Source organism: Rhinoraja longicauda, chromosome 20 (genome assembly GCF_053455715.1).
Source record: "Rhinoraja longicauda isolate Sanriku21f chromosome 20, sRhiLon1.1, whole genome shotgun sequence".
In the NCBI taxonomy this organism is placed as follows: Eukaryota; Metazoa; Chordata; class Chondrichthyes; order Rajiformes; family Arhynchobatidae; genus Rhinoraja; species Rhinoraja longicauda.
In genome coordinates, this window is record NC_135972.1 from 19,272,801 (window position 1) to 19,291,324 (window position 18,524).

The following is an 18,524-nucleotide window of genomic DNA, read 5'->3' on the forward strand; positions in this document are numbered from 1 at the left end:
ATTGGCCCGCTCCCCACGGCACGCGGCTGACCGGCGGGCGGCTCCACCAATCACAGCGCGGCCCCGCCGGGTCCACAGCCAATGGGAATCGGAGGCGGAGGGGCCGCGCACCAATCAGCGGGGGCCGGGGGGGCGGGACCAGGGCGCGGTCGCTTCTTGTCCGAGCGAGAGGCGAGGAAGGGACAGCACGGAGATGTGGGGCAGAGTGGCCGCGGTAGGAGCCGGGGGACGGGACGGGGAGAGACGGGGGGGATACGGGGTGAGGGAGAGGAGGAGGGAGAGAAGGTTGGAGGGGAAGATGGGAGGGGAGAAGAGGGAGGGTGGAGAGGGGGAAGGGGAGAATGCAGGGGTGGAGAGATGGAGAAGGCAGGGGTGGAGAGGGGGGAAGGAGAGCACGGATGGAGGAAAGCTGGGGAGGGAGGGAGGGAGGGAGGGAGGGAGGTGAAGATTGGAAGAGAGGGAGGGGGACATCGGTGGAGACCAAAAGGAGTGAGAGATGGATCGGTGGGGGAGGTGTGAGGGTGAAATGGAGGGAAGGGATTGATATGAAGGAGGTGTAGTCTCCTCTCTGGAGTAACTCCAGACTCTGCAGTCTGGTATTTGTCTCTACCTGTTGCACGGATTGAGTGCAGTCGTGCGCAGTTTGATCACAGTTTTGATAGCGCACAAGCAAAACTTCTCACCGCGACAACAACAAACCTGTGCCGGGTCGAGACGGTGCAAGGCTGCTGAGCTGGACCTTGGCGATTCACTGCTTTGCCCTTGGTTGTTGTGCCAAATCCCCAACATGTATGGGGATGCTGGAGAGGGCCAGAGGGGAGGGGGGGGGGGGGGGGGAGGGGGGTGGCGGTAGGAGAGGTAAGTGGCTGGGGGAGGGAGGAGTTGGTGAGGGGAGTGGGGTAGGTGGCAAGGGGACGTGGAGGGGGTGAGTGGCAGGGGAGGGTATGGGGTGAGTGGCGGGGAGTGAGGGTCTTCCAAAGGCTGGAGACCCTATGCCATGGTGGGGCAGTGACGTGTGGGGGAAGGGGGTTCCTATTGAGCGGCAGCTGATTGCTGAGGGGGTGTTAGTGCCCAGTGGTCTGTGCCAGCCTGCACCGTGGGACTGGGTCCACAAGGCTCCTGAGATGCTTGTCCCTGTGCCACCGCTTGACGAGCAGGGACCTTGTCTGTGGGACAAGGTATCAGCATGTCCTTGGTGCTGACATCTCCAATCCACTCCTCCCTACAGGTGCTCCTCTCTCTCCTGAGTTCATTGCTTGATGTCTTCCTGAAGCTGTTGGGGCTGAGGAAGACGGGTCCACCCATCGTGCTGGAAGACCCAAACACCAAATATCCGCTGAGGCTGATCGATAAGGAGGTGAGTCTGGAGCAAAATATAAGAAAATAACTGCAGATGCTGGTACAAATCGATTTATTCACAAAATGCTGGTGTCTCGACCCGAAACGTCACCCATTCCTTCCCTCCCGAGATGCTGCCTGACCTGCTGAGTTACTCCAGCATTTTGTGAATAAATCGATGAGTCTGGAGCAAGATACTGCCATTACTGGGTTGATGATCCAGGCACGTGACCTCACATCTCATCACGATGGGCAGCTAACTGATTCAATAAACATGTCATAAAATTATTAATAACAGTTGGAATGAAACTATAGAACAACTGTTGTAAGTCCATGGTGTTGATTAATGTCCTTCAGAGACAGTTAGTTCTCGCTAGGATTATATTTGGACTCTGGCATCATTTTTTCTTTGCCCTGCCTGCTGTACTTGTGCACAGAAGATAGACACAAAATGCTGAAGTAACTCAGCGGCTCAGGCAGCATCTTTAAAAGAAAAGGAATAGGTGATGTTTTGGGTTGAAACACTTCTTCACACTGAGAAGCTGGTTTACAAAAAAAAGACACGAAGTGCAGGAGTCGGCAGCATCACTGGAGAACGTGGATAGGTGACATTTCAGGTCCGGACTCTTCTTTCGACGGGCTGTCATTCAGAGCAGAGGACAGAGGAGAGTTCAAGGATCGAGGCAGCAGCAACTGTGGGCAGGAGCACTTTGAAGATGTCCTCAACCTTGACTTCATTAAATTTGCACACCATCTTTTGTTTTCTACGGTCCCGTTGCTAAAATTTGATGTTTTGGGAATGTTGCCTGTGACTTTGAGTGCTGTTCGGATTGATCATAGCGTGCATCAAGAAAATACAGAATTCTCTGAGCTCAGCCAAAGGTTTCTTTATGGAAATGGGACAATGGGGTCTGTAGCTTAAATTAGTGAGTCGATGCCAGCAGCCATTCCTCAGCCCATTAGCAGAATTGGGCCATTCGGCCCATCGAGACTACTCCGCCATTGAAACATGGCTGATTTGCCTTTCTCTCTCAACCTCATTCTCCTGCCTTCTCATAAAATTTGATCGATTTAATTGTGATCACAGATAACGCGCTTCATTGTTCACTGTGCCAGCGATGTTAGTGTCATCCGCAATCTTGCCTCCTACATTCACATCCAAATCGCTAATAAAAATAACAAACAGTGGAGAGTGGCCACACACAGCGACATAGGGAAGTAGAGAAAGATGCAACTCACAACCCCATCATCCTCTGAACTTTATCACTGTTTACAGGAAGCTGCTTATCACAGGTCACAGTTAATGATTCATTTTACTGCAATTTATGCACTGTTAGAGAAAGCAAAAGGTTTAATGTGAATTGATGAGTAGAATGGCATGCGGCTTTGCTGCAGTGTGCTGTGCTGCATTGCAGCATTTTGCAGGGCAAGTCTGCAATCTGTTGCAGTGCAGGACTGCAGTGTGTTGTAGTGCAGGGCTACAGTGTGTTGCAGTGCTGGGCTGCAGCATTTTGCAGGGCAGAGCTGCAGTGCGTTGCAGTGCAGGGCTACAGAGTGTTGAGGTGCTGGGCTGCAGCATTTTGCAGGGCAGAGCTGCAGTGCATGGCTGTAGTGTGTTGCAGTGCTGGGTTGCAGCATTTTGCAGGGCAGAGCTGCAGTGCAGGGCTACAGTGTGTTGCTGTGCTGGGCTGCAGCATTTTGCAGGGCAGAGCTGCAGTGCAGGGCTACAGTGTGTTGCAGTGCTGGGCTGCAGCATTTTGCAGGGCAAGTCTGCAGTGTTGCAGTGCAGGGCTACAGTGTGTTGCAGTGCTGGGCGGCAGCATTTTGCAGGGCAGAGCTGCATTGCAGTGCAGGGTTCCAGTGTGTTGCAGTGCAGGGCTGCAGCATGTTGCAGGGCAGGCCTGCAGTGTGTGCTGTGTTGCGGTGTGCTGCAGTGCAGGGCGGCAGTGTGTTGTGCTGTGGAGTGCTCCGGTGCAACGCTACAGTGTGTGCTACAGCACGCTGCAGTGCAGGCCAGGGCCGTAGAGCTGTGCTGCAACACTACCCACCCTGGAACTCTGCAATAGCTTCCCTGTTTACAAAACACAAAGTGCTGGAGAAACTCAGCGGGCAGGCAGCATCAGTGGAGAGAATGCACAGTTGACGTGCCTAAATCAATTGTGTTCAAGATGGTTGTTGGGAAGAAGCTGTTCGCTATTGTAGCAGCAAGATGAGAGTGCGGCCAGGGTGGTGTGGGTCTTTGATGCTGGCTGCCGTTTAACTGAATGTCCATCTGGCAAGCCCCCAAGTCTGGACTTGGGGATTCCTGGTAACACCAGCACTTGTGGGAGGGTCAGTCTGTGTATGAGGAACCCCCCGCCAGGGGCAGCTGGTGCTGGTCGGTGGGTGGTGGTAATGGTGGTAGCGTCTGGGGTGGGATAGTGGGGACCTGGGACTGGGAAGTGGGTGGTCAGTGGAGGTCTGATGGTCAGTGGGTGATGGTGGTGGCGTCTGGGGTCGGATGGTGTGGACCTTGGATGGGTGGTGGGGTCCGATGGTCAGCCCAGCCCTAGCCTGAGGGGGTTACACATGGGCCGCAGACGTTGACCGGTGCTTGTTTCTGCCCCCAGATTGTGACCCGTGACACCAGGAGGTTCCGCTTCGCCCTCCCGTCCCCGAATCTCGTGCTGGGGCTGCCCATTGGTGAGTCTCTGTCCCTGCACCGGGAGAGCCGCGCCACCGCCTCTCCCCACCGCCTCGGCCTCTCACCACCGCTTCACCCCACTGCCTCTCCCCACGGCCTCTCCCTCGGCCTCTAGCCACCGCTTCACCCCACGGCCTCTCTTCACCCCACGGCCTCTTCCCACGGCCTCTTGCCACCGCCTCTCGCCACCGCTTCACCCCATGGCCCTGCGCCACCGCCTCTTCCCACTGCCCCACCGCCTCTCCCCACTGCCCCACCGCCTCTCCCCACTGCCCCACCGCCTCTCCCCAGTGTCCCGCCGCCTCTCCCCACTACCTCTCCCCCATCCCTACCCGCCTACCCGCAGTCTTTCCCCACTGCCCCCAATTCACCCCCATCCCCAACTGCCCTTCCACCCCCTGCTCTCCTGAAGGGCAACTTTCCCACACGGAGGTGGTGGATTTGCGGAAAGAGCTGTCAGAGGAGGTACAATAACAACATTTAAAAGACATTTGGAGAGGTACATGGATAGGAAAGGTGTAGAGCGACATGGGCCAAAAGCGGCAGGTCTAGCTAAGACGGGACATGTTGGGACGAAGAACCTGTTTCCGTACTGTATGACTCTGACTCTGAAACCAAGGTTTAATGGGCTAGTGGAGCCTACTTACCGCCCTCCCACAGCCCCGACAATCCCCACCACGGATTTATCCAGATTCATCGGATTTCCCCAGGGAAGTTTGTGTGGAATCTGCTCCCACCAGCTCCTGGGGCCATGAAACATCGCCACCCTGGCCTGTTGGCCAGGGCTGTTTGATGTTTCTGTGAAGCCTTGATTTTAATTGCTCTAGTGGGTTTAATAGCCTCTCAGTCATAGTGCTGCACCCTAAGGAAACAGGCCCTTCGGCCCACCTTGCAGGGGGTGAGGACGCTGCAGCTAGGCAGGGGTTGCAGGGGTGAGGGAGCGTCGCTGCACTGGAGCTCATCTGGCTGCAGGCTGGGCTGATGCACCACCTGTGTTCCCCGTAGGCCAGCATGTCTACCTGTCGGCCAGGATCAGCGGGCAGCTGGTGGTGAAGCCCTACACCCCTGTCTCCAGCGATGACGACAGGGGGTACGTGGACCTGGTGATCAAGGTAATGGCCATCCGGATGATCCGGCTCTGCTCCGGGTGCAGAACTTCATCCCCCAACTTCTCTCTCTTCCATCTTCTCTCTTCTCCCCCCTTCTCCCTCCCCTCTCTCCCACTTTCCACTCCCCCTCATCTCTCCATCCCCCCTCCCCTTCCCACTTCTCCTCCTCCCTCCATCCCCTCACCCCTCCCCTCCCAATTTGAAGTTGGGTTCTTTGGGAGTTCGTAGTGTTCAATAGCTTGATGGTCGATGGGAAGAGGCTGTTCCTCAACCTCCAGGCGTATGGTAGCGAGCATCACAACCTGGTTCAGCAACTCAAACGCCCAGGAATGAAGAATACTACAGAGTGTGGTGAACTCTGCCCATTGGTCCAGTACTGGTACTGACCTCCCCACCATCAAAGGGATCTACAGGAACCACTGCCTCAAAAAGGCAGCCAGCAGGAAAGACCTACACCATCCTGGCCCCGCTCTCATCTCGCTGCTATCATCAGGTAGAAGGTACAGGAGCCTGAAAACAGTGTCTTCCGTGTTCAGGAACAGCTTCTTTGCAGCAACCATCAGGCTTTTGAACACTGCACGACACTAACCTCAACAACTGTGATCTTCTATGGACTGTGGCTTTGGTTGCACTATGCTGGTGACCTAGTATTACTGATTATTAATTTATTGTACTAGTGATTGCAATATACTTATTTATGTGTTTATGCATTTACTGACAAAAAAAGGCTCTTGACTCTGGGACCTTGGCTGGGGGAGGGGGGGTGGGGGGTGGGATTGACCAGCTGTTCTAGATTGACCAGATGTTGTTATGGAGCGAGTACAGATGTTGCCAGGGGGCATGGACTCCCAGCGGGGCCGCCCACAGACACGGGGTCCGGGGCGCTGCGGCCAGAGTGTTCGGCACCGGCGGTCTCTCTGGACTGCCTCAGTGACCCGCGGTTCCTGTTGCAGGTTTACTTCAAAGGAGTTCACCCCAAGTTCCCCGAGGGGGGCAAGATGTCGCAGCACCTGGAGAGTCTGCGGCTGCAGGACACGGTGGACTTCCGCGGCCCCAGCGGGCTGCTGGTGTACAGGGGCCGAGGCAAGTGCTGGGCAGTGGGTGGGGTGGACAGGACGGGGGCTGGGGCAAGTGCTGGGCAGTGGGAGTGTGGGTGGTCAGGGAGGCAGTGGGTGGAGTGGGTCAGTGAGGGTGGTCAGGGGGGCAGTGGGTGGAGTGGGTCAGTGTGGGTGGTTAGGGGGCAGTGGGTGGGGTGGGTCAGCATGGGCAGTTGGGGTGTGCTGGGGTTCGAGTAGTCAATGGGATACTGAACGGGTGGAGGTGGATTGGGATGCCCTGTGGTGGTCAGGGTGGTGGGAGATTGGTGTGGGACAAGATGGTCAAGTAGGTTGGGGTGGGCATTTGGGCTGTGGGTGGAGAGGGGGGAGACGGGTGTTGAACTGACCTGGGATTTGCGTGTGGACTTTGGCCCATCCTGTCTGTGCTGACCCATTAGACCCCTGCCTGTACTGATCCCATTTACTGGCACTGGGTCCTCTAGCTGCATGTGTGAGTCTCTGCCACCACCCCCCTCTAGGCAGTGCGTTCCAGAGTCCAGCCCCACCCTGCACTGGTGTGTCAATAGACAATAGATGCAGGAGTAGGCCATTCGGCCCTTCGAGCCAGCACCATCATTCAATGTGATCAGTGGTACCCACTCCTTGGTGTGTCGGTGCCAACGCCCTGGTCAGTCATTACCCACTTCTTGGTGTGTCGGTACCCACACGCTGGTGAAGTGGTTGTACCCACTGCCTGGGCAGTCCGTACCTACACCCTGGCCTATGCTGGCAGCGATGAACCAGTACCCAGGATATGAAGCATCACGTGGTCAGGGGAAAGTGCCGTTCGGTTCAGACGCCTCTGGTGATCGATCTGTGCTTTGTTTGCAGGGCAATTTGCCATTCGTCCCGACAAGAAGTCTGAAGCCAAGATCAAGGAGGTGAAGAAAGTGGGCATGATCGCTGGTGGCACAGGTGAGGCTTTCTCCAGCTGTAGATCACCACACAGCACAGAAACTGGCCCTTCGGCCCAACTCATCTGTGCCAGCCCATTACCCTTTAAACATTTCCTATCCATGTATCTGCCCAAATGTCTTTTAAATGTTGCTGTAGTAACTGCCTGAACTACCTCCACTGGCTAAGAGAGCATGCCTCCTCTGGCTGCTCGTTACATATACCCACTATCCAAACAAATTGTCCCTCAGCTTTGTATTAAATCTTTCCCCTCTCATCTTAAACCTCAGTAAAGAACTGCTGGTTTTTGATTCCCCTACTCTGGTTAAAAGACTCCATTCAGCCTAGCTATACCTCCCATGACATTATACACCTCTATAAGATCAGCCCTCATCATCCCCATCAAGGAATAAACTCCTTGCCTGCCCAACCTTTCCCGAAAGCCCAGGCTCTCGAATCCTGGCAACATCCTCATAAATCCTCTCTGCACCCTTTCCAGCTCAATGGCATCTGCTACAGTAGATGTGATATCATGGAGTTAGGGGTCGTACAGGGCAAGGCAGGTGGCCGGGGTGCCCTGGGTAGTAATCCCAGTCCCTCCTCACCCTACTGCAGGCGAGGGGTGGGTCCTGTGACGTTCTGTTTGAGAGCACAAGAGTTCTGGTACGCCCCGCGGTAGTGTTGCTATCTCACTGTGCCAAAGACCCGGGTTTGATCCTGACTACGGGTGCTGTCTGTACAGAGTTTGTATGTTCTCCGTGTGACCGCGTGGGTTTTCTCTGGGTGCTCCGCTTTCCTCCCACATCGCAAAGACGTACAAGTTTGTAGGTTAGTTGGCTTGGGTGGGAATTGTAAATTATCCGTAGTGTGTAGGATAGTGTCAGTGTATGATCGCTGGTCGGCATGGGCTGAAGGGCCTGTTTTTGCGCTGTATCTCTAAAGTCAGCCTCGTGAAACAAACCGTTGTGCGTCCTGTCGCTTGTGTTGGACGCCCGGGTCTCCCACAACCCCGTGAAGCTCCCCGGTCACTGCTCCAGCGCATGACCTGCGCTCTCTCCTCTCTCTAGGCATCACCCCCATGCTCCAGCTGATCCGAGCCATCGTCAAGGATCGCGAGGACACCACAATTTGCCATCTGCTGTTTGCCAACCAGGTAAGAGGCAGCCCAGGGTCAGACTGACCACCATCTCCCGTGGATCCAGTGACCTGGGTGCCAAGTCACAACGGTCACAACTCTGACCAAGAACAATCCACCAAACTCCATCCCATTCTTTGATCTTGTCCCACAGGTGTCCATATACCTGCCGCACCTGCTCTACGTCACGTTTTGTCCCAAGCCCCTCTGAGGGTGGGAACAATCATAGGGGTTTATTTTGAAGAGCAAGGACTAGTCCCCAATATCCACACTAACCCAGCCCCCCTCCTGGTGAGGGATTACTTGGGTTTTATTGTACTGCTTTTCACAGAAGCTCTATGCTGACTGGTTGCTGTGTGTACCACGGCCCTGGGCTTTAATTTAGTTTATTATTGTCACATGTACCGAGGTACAGTGAAAAGCTTTTTGTTGCGTGTTATTCCGTCAGCAGAACGACTGTACACTATTACAATCGAGCCATCCCGAGTGTACATATACGTGATAAAGGTAATAATGTTCAGTGCATGATAAAGTCCAGTGAAGTCCGATTAATGATAGTCTGATGGTCTCCAAAGAGGTAGTTGGTAGATTAGGAACACACTCTAGTTGTTGGTTCAGTTGCCTGATAACAGCTGGGAAGAAACAGTCCCTGGGGATTGAGATTGAAAAGTTAAATGTCCTTCCCCCTCCATGATGTACGAGAGTACAGGGAGGGACCGAAATCCATTGGCAGGTGGTGAATCTTGTGGGATGGACACTGGGTCCTTCAGCAGGTTTCAGGCTGTTCTAGTTGTTTTTTGTTCAGATGTACAGATTTGTCCAAGGTCCATGCCGTGGGCAAGATTGTGATCAGCTGTTTATCTTTTTCAGAGTGAGAAGGACATTCTTCTGCAAGCCGAGCTAGAGGAAATAGAGGCCGAGAATCCTCACTCTGTGATCATCTGGTACACCTTGGACAAAGCTCCTGAAGGTACACTCCTCACCCAACACTAGTTCTCAGCAAGTTTGGGAGATCCCTCTGCAGACACCTCCCTCTCACCTCCTCCAGCCACTACACCCTTCCCCACTGCTGAACGCTCTCTAATTCTGGCATTATCATCATCCCCAATTTTCATTGCTCCCACATTAAAGGCATATGGAATGCATACCTACATCATCAGAGTATTGAATCCAAGAGGAAGTTATGATGCAGCTCTATAATAATAATAATAATGCATTTTATTTATATAGCGCTTTTCATATACTCAAAGACGCTTTACAGAGCTTTAGAGAACATAGGGAAATGAATAAATAGATAAATAAGTAAATAATTAAACGAACAGAGAAAGGAGACAGAAGGTGAGGTGACCTTCAGTGGTTGAAGGCAGTACTGAACAGGTGAGACTTCAGCGATGTTTTGAATGTGGTGAGTGTGGAGGAGTCTCCAACGGTTTGGGGTAGTGAGTTCCATAGGGTGGGAGCAGCGATGGAGAAAGCCCTGTCCCCCCAGGATCTGAGTTTGGTCCGGATGTGGGGGGATAGGAGATTGGCAGCAGCAGAGCGGAGGGTGCAGGTGGGAGTGTGCCTGTGGAGGTCGGTCGGTCAGGTAGGATGGGGCCAGGTTATGGAGGGCTTTGTAGGTTATGAGGAGGATTTTGTACTGGATTCTCTGGGGTATGGGGAGCCAGTGGAGTTTGTAAAGGACGGGGGTGATATGGTCACGGATCGGGGTGTGGGTGAGTAGACGGGCAGCGGAGTTTTGAATGTATTGAAGTTTACTGATGATTTTTGAGGGTGCGCCATAGAGGAGGCTGTTGCAGTAGTCCAGACGGGAGGTGATGAAGGCGTGGATGAGGGTTTCTGCAACTGTGGAGGAGAGGCATGGACGGAGACGGACAATGTTTTTGAGGTGGAAGAAGGCTGTCTTTGTGATGTGTTTGATGTGTTTGTCGAAGGAGAGGGTTTGATCAAAGATGATTCCAAGATTCCGGATGTGAGTGGAGGTGGATACTGGGAGACCATCAATGTTGAGGATGAAGTTTTGGGTGGATTTGGTGAGTTTTGGGTGGATATCATCGGCGAAGCAGTGGAAGTTGAGACCATGACGGCGGATTAATTGACCAAGGGGGAACAGGTAGAGGATGAAGAGGAGGGGGGCCAAGGACTGAGCCTTGGGGGACACCTTGGGGGAGGGGAGCGGTGGGGGATTTACAGTTGTTAATGGAGATGAACTGGTGTCTGTCAGAGAGGTAAGATTTGAACCAGGATAGGGCTGTGCCGGTGATGTTAAGGGAGGTTTCAAGTCGGGTGAGGAGAATGGAGTGATTTATGGTGTCAAAGGCGGCGCTGAGGTCAAGTAGGATGAGGATGTTGAGGTTGCCAGCGTCGGAGGAGAGGAGAATGTCGTTTGTGATTTTGAGGAGCGCAGTTTCAGTACAGTGGTTTGGTTAGATTGCATTCAGGGTATTGTGTGCAATTCTGGTCACCCCACTGCAGGAAGGATGTGGAGGCTTTGGAGAGGGTGCAGGAGGTTTTACTAGTTGGTTCCTGGGTATTAGTTGCAGGGAGAGCTTGGATAAACTTGGGATTGTTTTCTCTGGAGCATCAGAGGCTGATGGGAGACTTTGCAGAAGTATATAAAATTGAAAGACATAGATGTGGCAGACTGTCAGAACCTTTTTCCCCCAGGGTAGAAATCTCAAAACACTAGAGGGCATGGCTTTAAGATAGGAGGGGCAAAATTTAATACGCAGGGGATTTTTTTTTACACTGAGTGTGTTAGATTTTTTAGATTTAGAGATACAGCGCAGAAAAAGGCCCTTCGGCCCACCGAGTCCGCGCCGCCCAGCGATCCCCGCACACTAACACTATCCTACACCCACTAGGGACAATTTTTTACATTTGCCCAGCCAATTAACCTACATACCTGTACGTCTTTGGAGTGTGGGAGGAAACCGAAGATCTCGGAGAAAACCCACGCAGGTCACGGGGAGAACGTACAAACTCCGTACAGACGGCCCCCTTAGTCAGGATCGAACCCGAGTCTCCGGCGCTGCATTTACTGTAAGGCAGCAACTCTACCGCTGCGCCACTGTCCCGCTGTGTTGCGGGGGAGGTGGTCGATGCAGATATGATAGTGGTGTTTTAGGCTTTTAGACAGGTAGGGAATGGATGGATATGGATCACATGCAGGCAGAGATTAGTTTAACTTGGCATCATGTTAAGCATGGACATTGTGGGCCAAAGGGCGTGTTAATGTGCTGTACTGTCCTATTAAAGGTCTTCAGCTGCCTGAGCCCTAACCCCTTGGATCTCTCTCCATACCCCTCCCTTTATTGACATGTACAAGATCATGAGGGGCATGGATAAAGTGAATGATCACAGTCTTTTCCCCCAGAGTAGAGTAATCTAAAACAAAAGGGCAAAAGCTTAAGGTGAGAGAGGAGAGATTTAAGAGGGACTTCGGGGCAGTTTTTTCACTCAGAGGGTAGTCCACATATGGAATGAGCTGCTTGAGGAAGCCAGAGAAGTGGATACAATTACGACTTTTAAGACATTTGGACAGATATGGATAGGGAAGTTTAGGGAGATATGAGTCAAATGCAGACCAATGGGACTAGCGCAGAGAGCCCACTTGGTCGCATGGACAAGTTGGGCTGAATGGCCTTTTTCCATGTTGAACTAACAAGGCTGCAGAATGCAACTATTTTGTTTTTAAAACATAAACATTAACACTTGCTTTTGATTTTCAGGCTGGAAATACAGCGAGGGGTTTGTGAGTGAGCAGATGATCCAGGAGCACCTGCCCCCGCCGGCAGACGATGTGCTGATCCTGATGTGTGGCCCGCCACCCATGATAGAGTTCGCCTGTAACCCCAACCTGGACAAACTGGGCTACGGCCAAGACACCCGGTTTGTGTTTTGAGTGTTGGTCCAGAAACGGAATTGGAGTTAGGACCAGGATTCAACTTTATATGAGCTACCTACTTAATCGTAAAACACCAGTGCCATAACAGCTGAAATGAAAGGCAAGTTATTGAGGAGGGTGGTCTTGGCCGGCTGTCCTCTGAACCGCTACTGCTTCATTGTAATTTTGCAAAGTGCTTGGAGATGTGCTCTGGGTTTGTCACAGTCATTACGCAAAGGTAGTGGGGCTGGCCGGTGGGTGATAGTTGATGAGAGAATGCACTTTGTGCAGGAGAGACAGACAGGACCACAGGAGTCCTGGTTACAGATGTGAATGAATGTTCTGAGGCCAGGGAAGGTGGTTATTGAAGGACACCATTCACTAGTCATGGGGTGGTGAGGAATGTTCCTTTGATCTGGAATTCCCCACTATAGGGATGGTGAAAATGGAAGCATGGGACCAAAGAGGAGGCTGGACAGTGTGGTCTGCACCTTCATTGCAAGGGGACAGTTCCATTAGACACCCGCTCGGAGTATCTTTGCTGAGTTTGCATGCGCTCCTGGTCTTCCCTGAAACATTGGACACACAAACAAGGGAGCATTGATAACACTAACTTGAATGAAAAGCCTGCAGAGAGGGAGCAGACACCTATCAGTTGTACAGCCCTACAGCACACCATATCCATGATCTTTGTACTGCGTTGTCCATAGCCTCCTCACCTTGGTTATTCCAGTGCTGCCACTTTAACCAGATCACCCAGTACTAAATCCTTGCACTCTCTCGCCTTCGTGTCTGCACAACCCAGACTTGTGCTTTGTATGCTAATGCAGCCTTACCTGTCCTATGCCCCTCCACCTCACTCTCCCCACTTGTCAGCAGACAGCCCACTGCTCCTGCAGCAGCTTGCAACAAACAATTCCAACTTGGTTTGTAATGGGGGAATTTTTAATTGTCAGATATAACTGTAATATTGTTTTGAGAGGAATGTCATCCTCTATGCTAGTTGCCTGTCAGTCTTTGGATGAGTCTTTCCCAGAGAAAGATCAGAACTCTGTAACCATGGAATGGACTAACTAGGTGTGAGGAAACAGCGGATTGGAGCACACTGTACTGGGTAGATTCCACATTACTTCAGATAGCTGCAGGTTCGTCCAATGTAAACTTGGCTTCACAGCATTGCAGCAGATTGCATTATCCACTGCCACTGTATGTACAAATGGAGCAAAATAAAGTTATTAAATGGCACTTGTTAAGTTGAATTTTATTATCTAGAGTGCTTAACTACAGCCAATTGATCACAAGCTCCACAGAAGGCTTATGGTATGATCAGTGTGATAAATGTACACTGACATTACAGAGCTCCCACTACACAAAAGGTAGATAAGCCTGTCCAACTGGTTAGACTAAAGAGGAAAACAGCACCAAGAGAAAACCCATGGGCGAAAGTACAAACTCCGTACAGACTGCACCCGCAGTCAGGCTTCAAACTCGGGTTTCAGGCAGCAACTCTACCGCCCCACAGGTTTGAATTCATCTCTCTACTTGTAACTAACTGGAGTCTAGTGAAACATTTGGCTATACGGACAGCTGAACCACGCCCTAAACAGTGACGGTGGAAGTCACCACCTCTGCAGGCTCCTGTCTCCATGAATATCTCTGGTTACACACAATCCAGCTTCCAAGTGCCATCTCCCTACCTACTGATATCACCAATTCAGTCCCTGTAGGGGCGGGCATAGGACAGCTTTAATTACAAGCATGACGTTCAAAATGAAATGGGTGCGTGCCATCCCATAGTCATTCCGTGCAGAACCAGCCACCTTACCCAGGACTGCCCATGCTCTTCCAGGTAAGGTTGGGAACCTTGTAATGTGGGCTCTTCTGCTGAACAGGAAGGGTTTTCGGATGTTACACCAGGTTTGTCTGCAGCAGGGGAGAACTGAAAGTGGAATCAATGTTTGGTCTGGGATCTGAGAAACCAAACCCCTCTCCACTGATCAACGATGCCCAGTGATTCATTCACCATTCAATCCAAAATATTTCAAACAATTTATTGTGCAATACTTTATTTTTACATTGAAATATTCACACGAGCGTGATGTATATAATGCTGTAGTTATACATGATTCTGCTTTCATGGTTTGGGTCAGGGGCTGCTTCTAATGATGTGCCTCCTGTCAATTGTTTTGTTTGCAATATTCCTGTGACAATACAATGACCCAACTGGCAAAAGATTTCACAAAGACTTTCCTACCAAGTTCTGGCCATCTTTGGCCTTTTCAACTCGTTTAAAAACTCAATGGCCAGTGAGAGCTACTGAACTGCCTGTGGGGAAAGCCATTGATAAAAAATGTAAATGTACTAAAACCACATAAATATGCCACAAAAACATTGCACAAGAACCCTCAACACAAAGTATGGCAGAATAATGGCATAGTTAACAATGCAAAATAAATAAACTAATAAAAAGCACATTAACCTGGGTGGGATGGGAGCTTGGGTTCCAAATGCAGGCTCACAGGATCAGTGGGTCTGATGGCATTTGAAGAGTTCTTGTACCACCAGCCAGAGTAGCCCATTTACTGCTGAACTCAACACCATCTACTTCCTTGCTATTTAAAAGCCACGCACGTAGAAAAATACATTTCTCATGACCAAGTATTGGCGTGACACTGAGAGGAGAGCAAAAACAGCTCTCAAAGATGAGTTTCTTTTTGACGAGTGTTTAAATAAAGGAGCATCTTTAAATTTGAGAATCATATGAACATAGCTTTGGATAAAATAGTTGTCTTTAGAATACAAAGATTAGTACTAAAATTGGTGCATAAGTAACAAAGTACAATGTCGGTCAGGATTGATCTAGTTTTGTAAGGTCTTTGCTCAGACTTTGGCCAATTGCATGTCTAACTGCAGATATGGTAGGTGCTCAACAGTATTGGGCTGGCAATCGGCCAGGACCACAGTGCACTCTGCTGACACTGCCGTGCTAACATTCAGCTTTACATCACTACTCTATGTTGTCATTTTCACCCAAAACAAAGTGCTGGAGGAACTCAGCGGGTCAGGCTGCATCTCTGGAGGGGATGAACAGACGACGTTTTGGGTTGGCCTGTCCATTCCCTCCACAGATACTGCCGGCCCAACCGAGTTCCTCCAGCACTTTGTTTTCCAGCATCTGCAGTCTCTTGTGCCGCCGTTGGGATTTTCACATTCAACATAGGACCAATCTGCTCATTAAGTAACAACATGCATCAACAATGATCCGAACAATTCTCAGTAATACCTCCGATTACAAAATGGACATAATTCCTACAATGCAATCTGTACCATTTAAAACATGCTAAAATTTAAAACAAACAGTATTCCATCCCAAATGTAACACCACTTGCTGCAACGAACCCAAGTTATTATTGCAACCTGGGTTACAAAACAGGAAACAAAGTTACCCCCCCACCATTGTGAAAAACTCTACATGGATCAGGCCAGGAACCAGCTGGAATACAATCCCTACATCGATACAAATCATTGCACTAGTCAGTAACCCCATTCTAAAGTTGCACGGTACAAAACACTACTTTTATTTGCCTCTTTAGAAAATTACAAAAAGGTACAAAATTCACGTTGTGGCAGAAAAGGACAATTGTTGTAAAATAACTGGATAATCAAAATGGCAATATTTTTGGTTATTTAAGGCATTCGAGAGATATTGCTTGCTTGAGGTAGCCAGTGACAGGTGGTCATGGACTGTGGTGGCTGCACAGGGCAGACCAGACTGCAGACCAGGCACAATGCTGTCACCACACACTTCAGTATTAAAACACCACAGTCCTGATGAAAATCAAATAAGCACTGGATTTTAATACATAAAATGCAACTATCAAGTCAAATTACTGGCATCTTGTGTCTGGTGACATAAACCATTTGGATTTTGAAATGTGTTTTCTGTCAAGGGCTGCAGTCAAACATTGCACTGATTGGATTTTCATCAAAACTCCAGATCCTGGATTTCCCCAGCTCTGATTGAGAGTAAATATTTGGTGGTGCTTTGTGCATTTGCTTCCACTCTCAGGGGAGGCGGTGCAGGAGGTGGTGAGTAGTGCAGTCAGTTTGTTTTGTAGTGTCGGACTGAGAGGTGAAGGTGCATCCACACTGACTGAGGGTCAGACGTTGGAATCCTCCTCAGTCATGCTGGTGCAGGGCGAACCGGCACTCAGATCTTTAAACAACTCGTCCTCTTTCAACATGTGCTACAAAGGAAACAGAAACAGTGAGACTCCAGCCCATGGGAGCACAGACAAGAACGAAGGAAGTGTCTCAAAAGATTTACAGAACAGCACTAAGTTAAAGGAAATCTATAACTTTCAGACAGCCCGTGACTTTTGATAGCAGTTCAATGTGGCACTTACTGTGAGATTGTTGATGCCCTCGGAGAATGCTCCGATCTGCCTCACTGTTCCCTCAGAATCATCCATCTGAAACACCAAACGCCACACACTTATTTTCAGCAGAATGTTTCCGATCTGTAGCACTGATACAGGTCCTGGCCTGGTTAGGACAGGAGCTCTTTGTCACTGTTCTACTCTTTACTTTATTGATATTGCACTGAAACAGGCTCTTCGGCCCGCCTAGTCTGCGCCGACCAGCGATTACTCCATTCACTAGCACTATCCTACGCACTAGAGTCAATTTACAATTTACAGACGCCAATTAACCTACAAACCTGTATGTCTGGAGTGTGGGAGGAAAGAGGAGCAGCCGAAGGAAACACGCATGTTCATGGGGAGAACATACAAACTCCATACAAACAGCATACGAAGCCGGGTCTCTGGCTCTGCAAGGCAGCAACTCTACCGCTGCTCCACTGTGCTGCCCTGCTCTCCTCAATGCCCATTGAACAAGAGGAGGGCGGTGGGGGTGAGACTACCGGGTTGGGGTGTGGTCTAAATCATGGAGAAAGGGGTAGACCATGGATGGAGGGGGGTGCGAGGGTGTGGTGAGCGAGGGGGACCGCAGAGGACGCAAGATAGCGTCAGTAAACAAGCGGCCTAGAACTGCTCCTATGTTGGATCTGTTACAGCCCGAAGTGCCCTAAAACAGCATTACTGCAACCCCAGTTCAACATGTGAAGACATGGAGGAGGCTGCACAGGACACCACTAGGTGATTGAGTAACAATGAGAGTGTGTTGCTCACTGCCGTATATCGTGTACAGGTATAAGTAAAGCAAAGGTGCTCTCAAAGTGTGACAATACATGTCTACCCCCGATTTTCCAGTACCCTTGGTTCCAGAGCCTTGCTGGATTATCCATTTTGCCGGACCAACAGAGGTCACGTAATAATTCAACAATACACCTCTGACCCACTATTTATACCCCTCCCTTGTCTCCAAAGCATCACGGACTGCTAGAAACAAATAAAGAATTAACAATTAACAAAGTAAACAATTAACGCTTTCAGGACAGAGGTACACGTCCTGAAAGAGCGTGCACCACATGCAATGCTCTCGGATCTTTGTCCAGATTAAAGGAAGTGCTGGACCATTTGTTGCCAGAAAATCAGTGGTGTACCAGTACTTTCCATCAGAATGTTTGGCTTAATGAGAAGGTAACCATAAAATTGCCCAGGCAACGTTACCTGTTCAAGTCTGTCCAGGTCCTCCTCATTATACAGCCGCAGCTCCATCCCTCGACCCTGCATGCTCCCTTTCTTGAACCCAGTTCCTGCTGGGAGCCCCAGTTCCATGGGACAGATGTACTCTTCTTCATCCTGCTTTCGTTTTCTCAGGCTCCCAAAGCTGCTGAACACCAGCTTCTTAGGCTGAGGAAGATAAACCCCATTAGCCAAGTTATACATTAGCCAATGTCAAAGATCCCAAACAGCAGAACAATACTGACATTACAGCAAATTATTTCTTGGGAATCTAGATGGGTCGCCTCATGGAGGTTTTCCTGTTCAGGAGAATTTTGACAGAGATCTTCTCTCTGTACTTGTACCACTAACCTGGAATATAGATCTCTACAATCAACAATTATCTCCCCCCCCCCCCCCCCCATAAAACTAAGCATTGTAAATAACACAAAGTTTGCCCACAATCTTACTTCACTGAGCGTCTTAGGACTAACGGAATCAAGGGATATGGGGAAAAAGCAGGAACGGGGTACAGATTTTGGATGATCAGCCATTATCATATTAAATGGCGGTGCTGGCTCGAAGGGCCGAATGGCCTAGTCCTGCACCTATTTTCTACGTATATCAACCCTAAACCAATTCACACCTTGCTCGAGACGCTGCAGTGGAATATTTTGACGTCAAGCAGTCAGACACAAGCAGTCACCATTCTATGCGACTGGTGGAAGGGACAAAGGGTGTGAATGTTCCCACTG

The 18,524-nt window shown here is 50.4% G+C and overlaps 2 protein-coding genes across 9 annotated transcripts in view; one reads left to right on the forward strand and one right to left on the reverse strand.

Annotated features, from left to right (window-relative positions):
- The first annotated feature begins 130 nt into the window (after positions 1 to 130).
- On the forward strand, positions 131 to 13,381 carry LOC144603614 (NADH-cytochrome b5 reductase 3-like). Its single transcript, XM_078417103.1, has 9 exons — positions 131 to 214; positions 1,229 to 1,357; positions 3,948 to 4,020; positions 5,027 to 5,133; positions 6,084 to 6,213; positions 7,059 to 7,142; positions 8,189 to 8,274; positions 9,127 to 9,226; positions 11,988 to 13,381. Exons 1-9 carry the CDS (start codon positions 194 to 196, stop codon positions 12,158 to 12,160), a joined length of 903 nt encoding a protein of 300 aa, XP_078273229.1. The 5' UTR covers positions 131 to 193; the 3' UTR covers positions 12,161 to 13,381.
- A 786-nt stretch (positions 13,382 to 14,167) lies between these two features.
- Positions 14,168 to 18,524, reverse strand: part of ppfibp1b (PPFIA binding protein 1b) — a 94,383-nt gene continuing 90,026 nt past the window's right edge. For all 8 annotated transcript variants that reach the window (XM_078417101.1, XM_078417102.1, XM_078417100.1 and 5 more), the window contains 3 exons: positions 17,776 to 17,958; positions 16,549 to 16,614; positions 14,168 to 16,389 (listed from right to left, as the gene is read on the reverse strand). In XM_078417101.1, coding sequence (XP_078273227.1) covers positions 16,303 to 16,389; positions 16,549 to 16,614; positions 17,776 to 17,958 — 336 coding nt within the window. In that variant the 3' untranslated portion in view covers positions 14,168 to 16,302. The remainder of the gene's footprint in view (positions 16,390 to 16,548; positions 16,615 to 17,775; positions 17,959 to 18,524) is intronic.